The following is a 12,219-nucleotide window of genomic DNA, read 5'->3' on the forward strand; positions in this document are numbered from 1 at the left end:
CTCCATTTAAAAATTGCTAATTCAACTGAAAATTTTTCCTCATTTGAACATACATCCTGGTCTAGAACCGATACCGTTTGTCAACGGCATAAAAATGTGCTTATTTCTAAATTCCTTAAACTCACACACCAGTCGGATAGTCCCACCTATCTAGCTGATCTCCTCACTGTAACCGTTAACCCCATCGTTAATATCTCCAATAGGAATCTTTCGGAGGAATCAAGGAAGGGGAGGGAATCAACAATTCCCTCCCCTTCCTTGATATTCTTATAATCCGCAATGAAACTGATTTTAGCACCGCTGTGTACTGTAAATCCTTTTCAGTTTGTTTACCACCCCATGCCAAGTCATGCCACCCTGTTAAGCAAAAAATGGCTTCTTTTTACTATTAGTTAAAAGTATTAAAATATAATTTCAACTTTTCAAAGACATCTAAACCTTCAATTCCTCAAATCATCGCCCCTATAGAGAAAGCCTTTAAATTCTCCAAAGTTTCGGAAACGCAGAAGGATACAATCCGCCACCTAATTACTCATAACGTTAATTTTAACAACAAATCTTTGGGTTCGAATCTTAGCAAAAACGAAAATGAGATCTTACGTGAAATTCATTCTGATACTAATATCATTATCTCTAAAGCTGATAAGGGCGGACAGATCGTTGTTATCGACAAACACACATATATTACTGGAGTCTCTAAACTGATAAATGAAGGCCCATACTGCTCGATCCCTAAAGATCCTTCAACTTCGGACCTCACGAAAGTTAAAAGTGCTATCAAATCTTCTCACATTCTGCCAACTCAGTTGAAGAAATCACTTATTCCACCTATTACTAATTGCGCTAGACTTTATGCTCTTCCAAAAGTCCAGAAAACCGGTATTCCTTTTCGACCAATTGTTTCCAACATAGGTACTGCTTCATATCCTTTGGCCAAATATTTAGTTTCCAGATTTTCTCCTCTACTTGCTAACAATATTCACACTGTAAAAAATTCTGTTGAAGTCATTGATAAACTTAAAAATATTTCTTCACTTCGTTCCATTATGGTTTCATTTGATGTCAAATCACTGTTTACTAATGTTCCGGTCGAAGGAGCACTAAACTGTCTTGAAACTAGGCTTCGGGAATTTCACTTAACACATCCTGAAATTAATGAGTTGGTTTCGCTTACTAAAGTTTCTCTAAGTCAAACCCACTTTGTTTTCCAAAATGCATATTTTCGTCAAGTTGAAGGATTGGCTATGGGTAATCCTCTCAGTCCGGTACTTGCTGACATTTATATGCACTATTTTGAGATGAAATTATTTGATAAACTATCTTTTCGTCTTTGGATTCGGTATGTTGACGACACTTTCGCACTTTTTAACGGTTATAAAGAGGATTTATCCGAGATTCTTTCTATTATGAATTCAATTGATCCAGCCATCCAATTCACTCTTGAAATTGAATCCAACAATTCCCTCCCCTTCCTTGATATTCTTATAATCCGCAATGAAACTGATTTTAGCACCGCTGTGTACTGTAAATCCTTTTCAGTTTGTTTACCACCCCATGCCAAGTCATGCCACCCTGTTAAGCAAAAAATGGCTTCTTTTTACTATTATGTATTCCGCGCGCTTAAAGTTTGTTCCTCTGAATCTTTGCTTACCAATGAGCTTAATTATTTGAGAGCAGTTGCGATTGACCGTGGATTTTCTCCCGTGATTATTGATAAAGCCGTTAAAAAATTTTCAGATTCCCATCAAAGAAGACATTCCACTGTTAGAAATAATATTAATGACCTTGTCGTGCTTCCATTTTATCCTTCTGTTAGCTATAAAATTGCACGGATTCTCCAGAAATTCAATTTTCAAGTCGGTTTTTCCCCTATTAATAAAATTCACTTTTCGATTCTAAAAGACTGCGTTTCTGTCTTGAATTCTTGGGGAATTTATAGTATATCGTGTCAGTGTGGTTTAAGATATATTAGCCAAACAAAAAGAGCGTTGAAGTTTCGTATCAAGGAACATGAATCTTATGTCAGAAAAGGCGAAATTAATAAGTCTTCAGTAGCGTATCATAGTTGGACATTTAACCATAATTTTGACTTTGGGTCTGCAAAAATTATCCAAAAGGCTTCTTCCATAGGTGAATCTTTTCTTGAGGCTTTTCACATTCACAAAGATTTAGCAGGTTTAGTTAATGACTTGAAGTCCAATCCAGTCCTTCCTAATGCCTATAAAATTCTACAATCTTAATTCAGTTATTTTTGCCGATAGATATAAAAATCCGTTCAGTGGTTGCTTTCCTTTATTTGAAGTTCAGATTTTGAGCGTGAAGGTGCATTTGCCCCTCGCTCCCTATTTTAACTTCTCTAATTTTTCTTGTCCTTTATGCTTGATCAGATAGCCTGGCTCAGTAAAAGTAGGCGGCCAGTGCAACTCTGATTAAAAATCCAGTTATAACCACGTGCAGGGCTGATAAGGACCACGTGTTTCTGAGACTCCTTCTCCTTTATTTTCTTCTTTCTAGTTATTTCTTTCTCCTGATGAGGAGGGACCTTTAGCTGCCCTCGAAATCGATTGAGTGTTTCATTATACTTACGCTAAATACAAGGTTGTTTTTACGATTTTGATTGTCACATTAGCGTGTTTCTCTTATAGTCTATCTGATAGCTATTTTTAAAGTGTGGTGTAGACGTTCAATTTTGTCATTACTCTGAGGATGGTAGGAAGTTGTATGGTTTACTTTTACACTACATAGCGAATCCAAATTTGAAAATAGTTCTGAAATAAACGGATTTCCTTTTTCAGTAATAACAGAAGAAAGTACACCGAAGCAGGTAATTCAATGTTCATAAAAAGCTCTTGCTATACTTTTTGCAGTGATATTTGAAAACGGTACCACTTCCCTCCAAGAGGTAAGCCAATCAATATACGTCAAACAGTATATGTATCCATTAGAAGGTGAATAAAGCCGAATTAAATCAATGTGCACGACACTAAATATTTCGTCTGGTGCTTGATATTGAGAATATTCTGATTCTGTATGTTTAGTTACTTGAATTTTCTGGCAGTCGATACAAGTTTGGGCCCACTGTTTAACAACTTTTTTTTATATCTGGCCAAATGAATCTTTTAGTAATTTCTTTTATAGTACTGTGGATTCCAGGGTGAGCTAAAAATGAATTGTATTAAATATTTTCATCCGAAAGTTTTTAGGTATGAATGGTCCGATATTGGAAGTAGAGGTATCGCAATATAACAGTTTTCCTAGTGATAATTGGTACTGTTTAATATGCAACAATTTGGAATGTAATTTCAGCTGTTGAAGTTCATCAGCATTAATTTGTGCATCTACTATCAGGTCAAAATCAACAATAGGTGAATCGATGTCCTCAATTCTAGATAGCCTGTCTGCAACGACATTGTTTTTGACCACTTATATGGCATAGGTTAGTAGAGAACTGTGAGATATATTGTTCCTGGAGAAACAATACTGCTGGCACAGTATAGTAGTTCTTGTTTCGGTTGCATTTCGATGATACGATCGGCCATTAGTGCCGGTTTTTCAATATCTTCATCACAAATGATTAAAGTATTATTCACAGAATCCGGCATTCTCTGCAGAAATAGTGTTTTAAGAACTTTATTCGAAATTCCATCGCATGTTTTGTAAAAGTTGACTATGTTTACTTGTTTCTCAAATCTATTCTTGTAAGCAGTTTCTGTAGACGTTTAGTTTCGCTTTTCACAGAATCCGGCATTCTCTGCAGAAATAGAGTTTTAAAACTTTATTCGAAATTCCATCGCATGTTTTGTAAAAGTTGACTATGTTTAATTGTCTCTCAAATCTATTCTTGTAAGCAGTTTCTGTAGACGTTTAGTTTCGCTCTTTTTAAAAGGATTCATAAGACGTTTTTTTGCAGCAGTATATTTTGTTTTGCTATTGTCACTTATAATGTCTCACAAACTTTCAACAAATTTTGCTTCCAATTGCGAAACTAAGGAGTTGAATTTAGTTTCTTCGGCAGTTATTCCACAAATAGAAAACTGCGCTTCTACTTGGTAAACCCATATTTCTGATTTTTCAGCCCCAAAAGGAGGTATTTTCACACTTACTTGTGCTGTTACTTTAGTCGCCAATTTTTCAAGTTCTGTCATCCGAATCACTAAGAATGTTGCCGCTTGCAATGTTTTTTTGTTTGTTTTGTTTAAGGTATTTCTCCCACCTTCTTAGCGTGCCTTCGTGGTGTAATGGCCAGCACACTAGGCCAGTATTCCAGAGGTCCGCGGTTCGATTCCCGGCGAAGGCGATTGCTCATTTTTCATCTCTCTTGCCTCCAAAATACCTAGTGTCTCTAAAGTTGTGCCCGAACTAAAAAACAGTTGTGGATGATGACTCTCCACACCCAGGATCTGGCGATTGTGTCCCCTAAAAACCCCAGTCGCCCTTTAAAAGGGGGAGTATATAAGGTATTTCTCCCACCTTCTTGGCGTGCCTTCGTGGTGTAATGGCCAGTACACTGGCTGGTATTCCAGAGGTCCGCGGTTCGATTCCTGGCGAAAGCGATTGCTCATTTTTCATCTCTCTTACCTCCAAAATACCTAATGTCTCTGCATGTTTTGTTTGTGCTCTCTATAAAATTTAAACGGGGAAAAAAAAAGAGCAGAATCAATTTTCATATTATAACATCTTTATTTTTCTCTCTAGCGCTCGGTTTTTTACTTTCTACTAAAACTTTCTAGATCTACTACTACTACTTTCTAGATCTTTCTCTCAGCTCTGAGAAATTTGTCCAGCTTTTGAAGAATGGAATTATTTCTATCTATATAAACATTCCGTGCTTCGCTTTAGCTCAGTGTGTGCTATTGAAGACCAATGCAACATGAACTTTTCTCCCAATATGAATAAATGCTTTTACCATAACAAGAAAATCTAAATGAGTGTGAGATAATCCGTAAGAGTTGACTATAAAAAACTGAGAAAATTCAATATAGATGGAAAAGGATTTTACTTTACATATTATTACAAGGGTATCCAAGATTGGCTTAAAAAAGTTATTAAAAAAATGAGTCTGGAAGAAAAGAGTGCATTTGGAAACATAGGATCTTTTTCCCAATGCACTTGTTCCTTCCAGATCCATTTCTTTTGCCTTCACTCATTTTACTCTTTTAAGAGAAAAAAAGGATTGTTGAAACAAACATTTAAACAAAATTTGGAGGAGGATCAATTATTTTCCTCCCAATCACGGATGTACTTCATCCATCAAGATGCTGTACAAAGAGAGTTCTGCCATATCTTTTAAAAAGATATTTTTGAGGAATGGATGAAAACTAATCTCGAGTTGGCAGCCGAAGTATGACTATGTAGCCTACACTGTCTTTATGGTAATTCTTCATAAATATAAAAAAGATATAACTTCTGCTGCTATATCTGCTTAAAAATTTGCATACATCCATTAAGAAGAAATTTAACAGTATTGCAAAGTATTCATCACAAAATATGAACAGTGTTGTTCCCAACTAATGCACAGTAAGGTGCAAAATTACTCTTTGGTTTTCTTGAATTCACTTTTTTCAACTAATGATCACTGTTATAACATCTATTTATAGTACATATAGTTTTCTTCTAGAAAAGAGAAAACAGCATTTTTATATTTTTATGTTCTGTTTTTTGGGCATTTATTGGTACAGTCATAACATTGTATTAATAAACTATTTATTTCAAATCTCTTTAGATAGCATATGGCTCGACTGAAAATAGTCCTGGAGTTGCAGCAAGTAGGTTGGAAGATGATTTTGAGTATGCACTTAAAAGCATAATGCAGCCTTTGGAATTTGTAGAGGTAAACAACCTTTGCTAAGTTCTGTACATAGAAAATACTCCAAATTTATGTAATAAGTGGGACTAATGAAAACCATATAAGTTGAGACCAAACTTTCCTTATAAATACATATAAATTGTAGTTAAATAGGACCAATGGCTCTAGAAAACATTTGTTTAGATAGGTATGCAAAGAATGCAATTTTCATGTACACTGCGCAAAAAAAAAGGGGGCAGTTTTATATCTCCTGTTCTACTGGGCCGGACAAATTCAACTTGCGTCTTTTATGTCTCGACAGCGCCACTTAGTATATGCATTAGATTTATATTCAAGCAAGAATGAAAAAAATATGAAGCTAAAAACTGGAGTCCTAAAATCCAATGTATCAGAAGAGAATTTCTGAAATATAGTTGGAAGAAAGATTTTCATTCTTGAAAAGAGCATCATAGAAGACAAAATCATTTTTTGCTTCCACATATTTGTACGAATCATTGTTTTCAATAATGAATATTTGGACGTCCAGATGAGCATGTTGATGATGCTTATGAGCAAGAATACCATCATAACTCTCTTAGTTATGAAGAAGGGCAAATGACAAATGACAATTTATGAAAAAATGGCCAATGAAATGCAAAACGAAATACCACATTGACTTTAAGAATTGCAATTTTATAAGGAATTTTTATTTCAACGAATGGTAAACCAAAGAATTTGTAAATTTTTATCTGTATTGTTTAGCAATTATTTTATTTATGAATACAGTAATTTATTTTTATATTTTGGAATAATTTTTCGTATAGTATTTGTGTATTATTAATGATGCAGATCTATAAGTGTACTTTGAAAAAGTACATCTGCCTGCCACGCCACCAGTATTCTAGAATGGGCTATAAGGTACAAATTGGTTGGGTATCTGGTTTAACAACTTTTTTTTTTGTTTTGTTTTGTTCTTCTTATAGATTTTATTCATCTCTACTATGGACCCAACGGACTATGAAATTTATGTGACGGTAAAGGCCTTTTCAGGCCGCCGTCCGTTCACTAAACTGAAGATCCGAGAGGTTTAACATAAAGATGTGAAGCTTCTAGCAGATCTTGTAGGGTTGGTTTTCAAAAACAAAATAGAACAAAAAAGCTGCTTATATTAAGCACTAGAACTTCAGTTTAAACTAATTCTGGCTTAAAGCAGAGGAAATAATGAAAAAATAACTAGTAAAAAGATTAATCTTTTTACTAAATATTTTAATTAGCTGGTTTTTTTTCCCCTTTGCTTTAAGACAGAATTAGTTTGGACTGTCCAGGCTAGTTACATGTGGGGCAGGATAACCTTTCTTCGTCTTACTTCTAAATGGGTAATTGTAGCCTTTCTCTTCCAGTTTTGCTAATTGCATGATAAAAAACAGGAAAAAGATATTCTTTCTCATGATGATGGGGGTTATGGACTGAATAAGCGAATGTTTTTCGTTTACGTTTTATTGCATTTAAGAATGGGAAACATATCATTCTAAAATTTCATAACATCAATTTGGTGCTCCCTGAATGCTGTGCCTGGCGACAGATGTCTCGACCTGCCCCCACCCAGCTATGCCACTGCTTTTTATGTGATTTTAATTGAAGCGAAATGAGTGTTCCTCTTTAGAATATCATAATGATTACCAAAAGAAGAACGGGGCATTTTAAAGATGTACTCTCCATTAGCTTCTTTTTGCTCAAATAGCTTTTTTTATATTTTGCTACGTCTTGATTATAGATTGGCTTCTAATTTTCTCGTAAGCTTTCATCCCATGTACACTTTTGAAAGAGTCTTCTTTCTGCTTTTACTTTTTTTATAATAACTGATAACGCTGGGATCTGCCAGGGTACCTTATGTTGTGTAGTTATTTTATTATTTGTAGAACTTGATACTTCATCACAGATGTCCTGTGCTTTCATTGTCTATTTCACTATTAGTTTATTTAAATCCACTGCATCTTTCTCTTCTGAAATTTATTTCCAAACCGAACTTCGTGAACTTACCTTTAAACTGAGCTAGTCCATTTTCTTTAAATATGTCTCCTTCTCAACTTGGGAGGAACTTTTGTTGGGCTTATTTGGAAAGTAATGTAACAATGATCACTACATGTTTCACAGTCTAGGACCGTCTAGTCCTTTATAAACAGAGTCTTCGAATGAGAGTGTGTAATAGGTAATATCAGTCCAGCTAAGACCTCCTGATTACAATAATAAATCAGGACACTATCTGGGTCATTTTCTATATACAGTCCATTAGAAATTATAAACTCTGTTAGCAAACGAACCATGTGGGTCTTCAAATGGTGAGGCCAACAATTCACTCTGGTAAAAGTTTAAAATTGGGTGCCCCACCCTTTTTTTTCCCCCGAATCATTTTTCACGCCAAGGTCTGTGCCAAGAAGGCACAATTTCAAGATGGCCGCTACACAAAACTAAAATAAGAAGTCAAAGAATTGCACAAACTCTGTGTCCATGTGTACATCAATCTATTTTCACTTAAAAAAATCAGGAAGCTAAACCAAGTTGAAACTATCATGGTAACCATAAATGGGGTTTCATCACCAAAAGTGAGCAAAATTTGTTGCCAATCGAAGGGGCACTCAGTTCTACACTAGAAGCTTTGCAATAATCACCTAGTATAAGTATTTCATTGAAGAGGAATTTTGCAGAGGAAACAGTCAAGCTCTCTCAACAATTCTATTAATTCAGTCAAGTCCACAACTGGGAAACTATAACTGTTCATAATTATAAAAATTCCATGTAAGCCACCATTATATTTCTTGGGACATGACTTTATTCAATTTAAATTCGAGTTTTGAACTATTATAACCACTCAAGGCACTGAGTGTACATTGTAAATAAGTTTATAATGAATAGGAAAACCGAAAGTTTTCCTGAGGTCTCTCCTGAACAAATGCCAAAACAAATTTTGTAACTTAGCTGCACTGTACTGGTTTGAGAGCAGAGCTTAAATTGCGCCGGAGCCCGGCTCCCGTACTTCTTTATTTGGGGGACAAATCATAATTCTAGGGAAAGCCCACCGAAGCTCTAAATAAGAAGGCTCCGACACTCCTTTTATATAACTGAACAACAATTTCAGTAGAAATTTGATCTCGAAAATTTTTTTGGCAATAAAATTATATTAAAAATTGCATATTAAATTTTAGTTTATCTCTTTAGATGTTATTTTTAATTTTAATTATTTAATTACTTAAATCTTTAATTATGTAAATAAATAATAATTAGTTAATTTTGATTTAATTAAACCATAATTATTAATTAAATAATAATTCATAAATATTAACTATTAATATTGACTAAATAATTATTTATTACTTTGATAATAAATATCTATTTAATTTTACAATTATTAATGATTAGTCATTTTATTTATTTATTTACTTTTGTTCCTCTTTGCTGACGGTCTTCCATAGGGCTCTGATGCTTCTAATTTTAGAAATTAAGCCCTGCTTGAGAGAGGGCTAAGTTTACTTAAATAGCTCCTATTGAATTCCAAGTAGAATTATTAAACCTAGTTAATTTTCCTTACTTTTTTTTCATCAATTTCCATCTGTCTTGAAGGATAGATTTTTGAAAAGTTCAAATGATTGGAATCAAATTTCTGAATATTATTCTCATTTTATTCAAATCAATTTATACACTTTTCATCTTGATTTTCACAAGTCTTAAAATTACTGCCAGTTTCTCCAAATCAGCCACAGGCTTCTTCCGTCTGATAATTTTTAGAAACATGTCCATATTGGCAGCATTTTAAACATTGATAGGTCTTATATATTCTTTTAAACTAAAATAGTCCCAATTTAAACAAACTTTCTTGATTTTTATGAAGCTTCTAAATGCTCTAGGGGCAGTTCCCCTAATGATTTGTACCCTTTTGTTTTATTATGAACTTTATATTAATAGTAATATAATACTCTTTTATTCTTACATTCTGTGCCACTAAGGACTCTGGCAGTTCTTCACTTGAAACTTCCTTAGGATTGTTATATATTACGATTTTCAGCAATCATTTTTGAGGATGTATCATTTCGACTACATCCTTGAAGTCTATAACTTTATTATTCTCAGATTCAGAAAGTTTCAATATCTTTTTCTTTCAATTAGTAGGCCTCCATTGAGACCTGTTTAAAACATTTGATTCCTATTTCCAACTTAGTAGATTAACGCTTTTCAAAGTTTCTTTTTAATGGTTCTCCGCTTTTAATGTGAAGTGCAAAGTAACAATATGTGTTTTGCAGACTTTTTCTTATCAGAATACAGTCCTATGTGGGATGTTTACTATGTCTGCGTAAGTCTCTTTATCTTTTTGTTCTGTCGCTTGTAATTTACTCTCAGATCTTGTCATCTCAATACATTGTTCTGTTAAAAGATTGAACATCGATTGAAATTGAATGTCTCATAATATCTGAAGCAATTCCTTTATTTACAATTGAATAATTAAGACACAATAACACGCCGAACAAATACTAATTCAGAAGTCAAACAACAAAAATCAGCGTTATATTTTTAAGACACAATAACACGGCGAGCAAATACTGATTCAGAAGTCAAACAACAAAACGTTATAAGCCGCAAACAAGCTTATTTTTTGCTTTCTTTTTTCCACGTGGTTTTCGTCGTCTTGCATTTGTATGTGTTTCGGAGCCGAAAACGGCTTATTTTTCGCTTCCTTTTTTGCACGTAGTGTGGCTGCCAGTTTTCTTTTCGTTTCAGTGTGGGATTTTTCTGCTTTTTTGTGCGTGCTTTATTATTGGTTAGTTAATTTAGTTTGATTTTCTGCATTGTTTATCATCCGTTAATCGTTTCACTAAATTACGCCTGAAACAGCAAAAATTCCTGAATCATATCGACGTAAGTGTAAATGTAAAAAATTGATCCCCAATTTCATTCAAATCAAATCTAATCAAAAACCTTCCAGTCGCGTTTCAAGAATTCTGTTAAACTGCAAGCTTGCCTTACTTCGGTCCATCATAAGGGATAAATGTCAACAATTGTCCAAAATTGAACGTGAGCTCTATAAGATTCATCTGGAACTCGCTAATTCATAACCAAAATTCACTGCCCTTGGTTTACAACGGAGAATGCAGGTAACCGTCATAAAAACACCGCAGTTAAATTCGAGAAACTTCTTTTACAGTCTACCAGTTCAAGTAGTTCAAAAAATCTTCCCATTGTAAGCATTAAGCCAATAGTTAATATTTCTAATGTTAGTTTATCAGAAGAACAAGAGAGAAATCTAAAATATAATTTTAACTTCTCACAAACCTGTAAACGCTCGATTCCAAAGATTTTGGCTCCTATCGAAAAAGCTTTCAAGTTCAGTAAAGTTTCAGATTCGCAGAAAGAAATGATTAGGCAGCTTATCGCTCATAATGTGAAATTCAATAATAAACCTTTGAAACCAAATCTAACTGCGAGAGAAAGAGCTACAATGCGCGAAATTCATTCTAACCCGGATATTATCATTTCAAAGGCTGACAGAGGTGGCCAGATAATCGTCATGGATAAGAACACTTACATCGATGGTGTCACTAAACTCTTAAACGAAGGACCATATAATCCTATCCCTAAAGATCCTTCACCTTCGGACCTGTCAAAAATAAAAACTTCAATCAAATCTTCACAAATCATTTCAAGCAACTTAAAACATTCGCTTATCCCATGTGTTGCCAATTGTGCCAGATCATATGGTCTTCCAAAAAGTCATAAAAGTGTTATTCCTTTCCGCCCTATTGTATGAAATTTAGGTACTGCCTCCTATCCATTAGCTAAATATTTAGTTTCTAGATTTTCAACTCTATTAGACAATAACATTTACACCATAAAAATTTCAATAGAGTTTGTAAAAGAGGTTAAAAACAATTCTCCTAAAAATTTACTTACGGTTTCTTTTGGTGCAAAATCATTATTCACCAATGTCCAGTGGAGGGTGCATTAAGATGTCTAGAAACCAGACTTCGCGAATTTCATTTCTCTTGCATCGAAATTGATGAGCTGATTTCTCTCATTCAACTCTGTTTGAAGCAAACACATTTTGTTTTCTACAATAAATATTACAAGCAAACTGAGGGATTAGCCATGGAAAACCCCCTCAGTCCCATCCTGGCTGATATCTACATGCCTTATTATGAATCAAAATCGTTTGAAACTTTAAACTTCCCGGCATGGTTCCGCTACGTAGACGATACTTTTACCCTGTTTAAAGGTAATAAAGATGATTTAAAAAAAGTTCTTTCAACAATGAATTCTATTGATTCTGCTATTCAGTTCACTTTTGAACTGGAGACTTGCGATTCTCTTCCGTTTCTCGACAATTCTGGTCACACGTAACACATCCAACTTCAGTACTACGGTTTACCGTAAACCTTCATCGATTT

General features: G+C 34.2%; 1 protein-coding gene across 10 annotated transcripts in view; it reads left to right on the forward strand.

The window, feature by feature from the left end:
- The window catches only part of LOC118183342 (medium-chain acyl-CoA ligase ACSF2, mitochondrial-like), a 168,135-nt gene that overhangs the window by 130,560 nt on the left and 25,356 nt on the right, over positions 1-12,219 (forward strand). For all 10 annotated transcript variants that reach the window (XM_085820633.1, XM_085820635.1, XM_085820636.1 and 7 more), the window contains one exon: positions 5,723-5,830. In XM_085820633.1, the coding sequence (XP_085676759.1) occupies positions 5,723-5,830 (108 nt within the window). The remainder of the gene's footprint in view (positions 1-5,722; positions 5,831-12,219) is intronic.

Source organism: Stegodyphus dumicola, chromosome 7 (genome assembly GCF_044657685.1).
Source record: "Stegodyphus dumicola isolate Sdum_Otavi_A_Nest chromosome 7, ASM4465768v1".
In the NCBI taxonomy this organism is placed as follows: Eukaryota; Metazoa; Arthropoda; class Arachnida; order Araneae; family Eresidae; genus Stegodyphus; species Stegodyphus dumicola.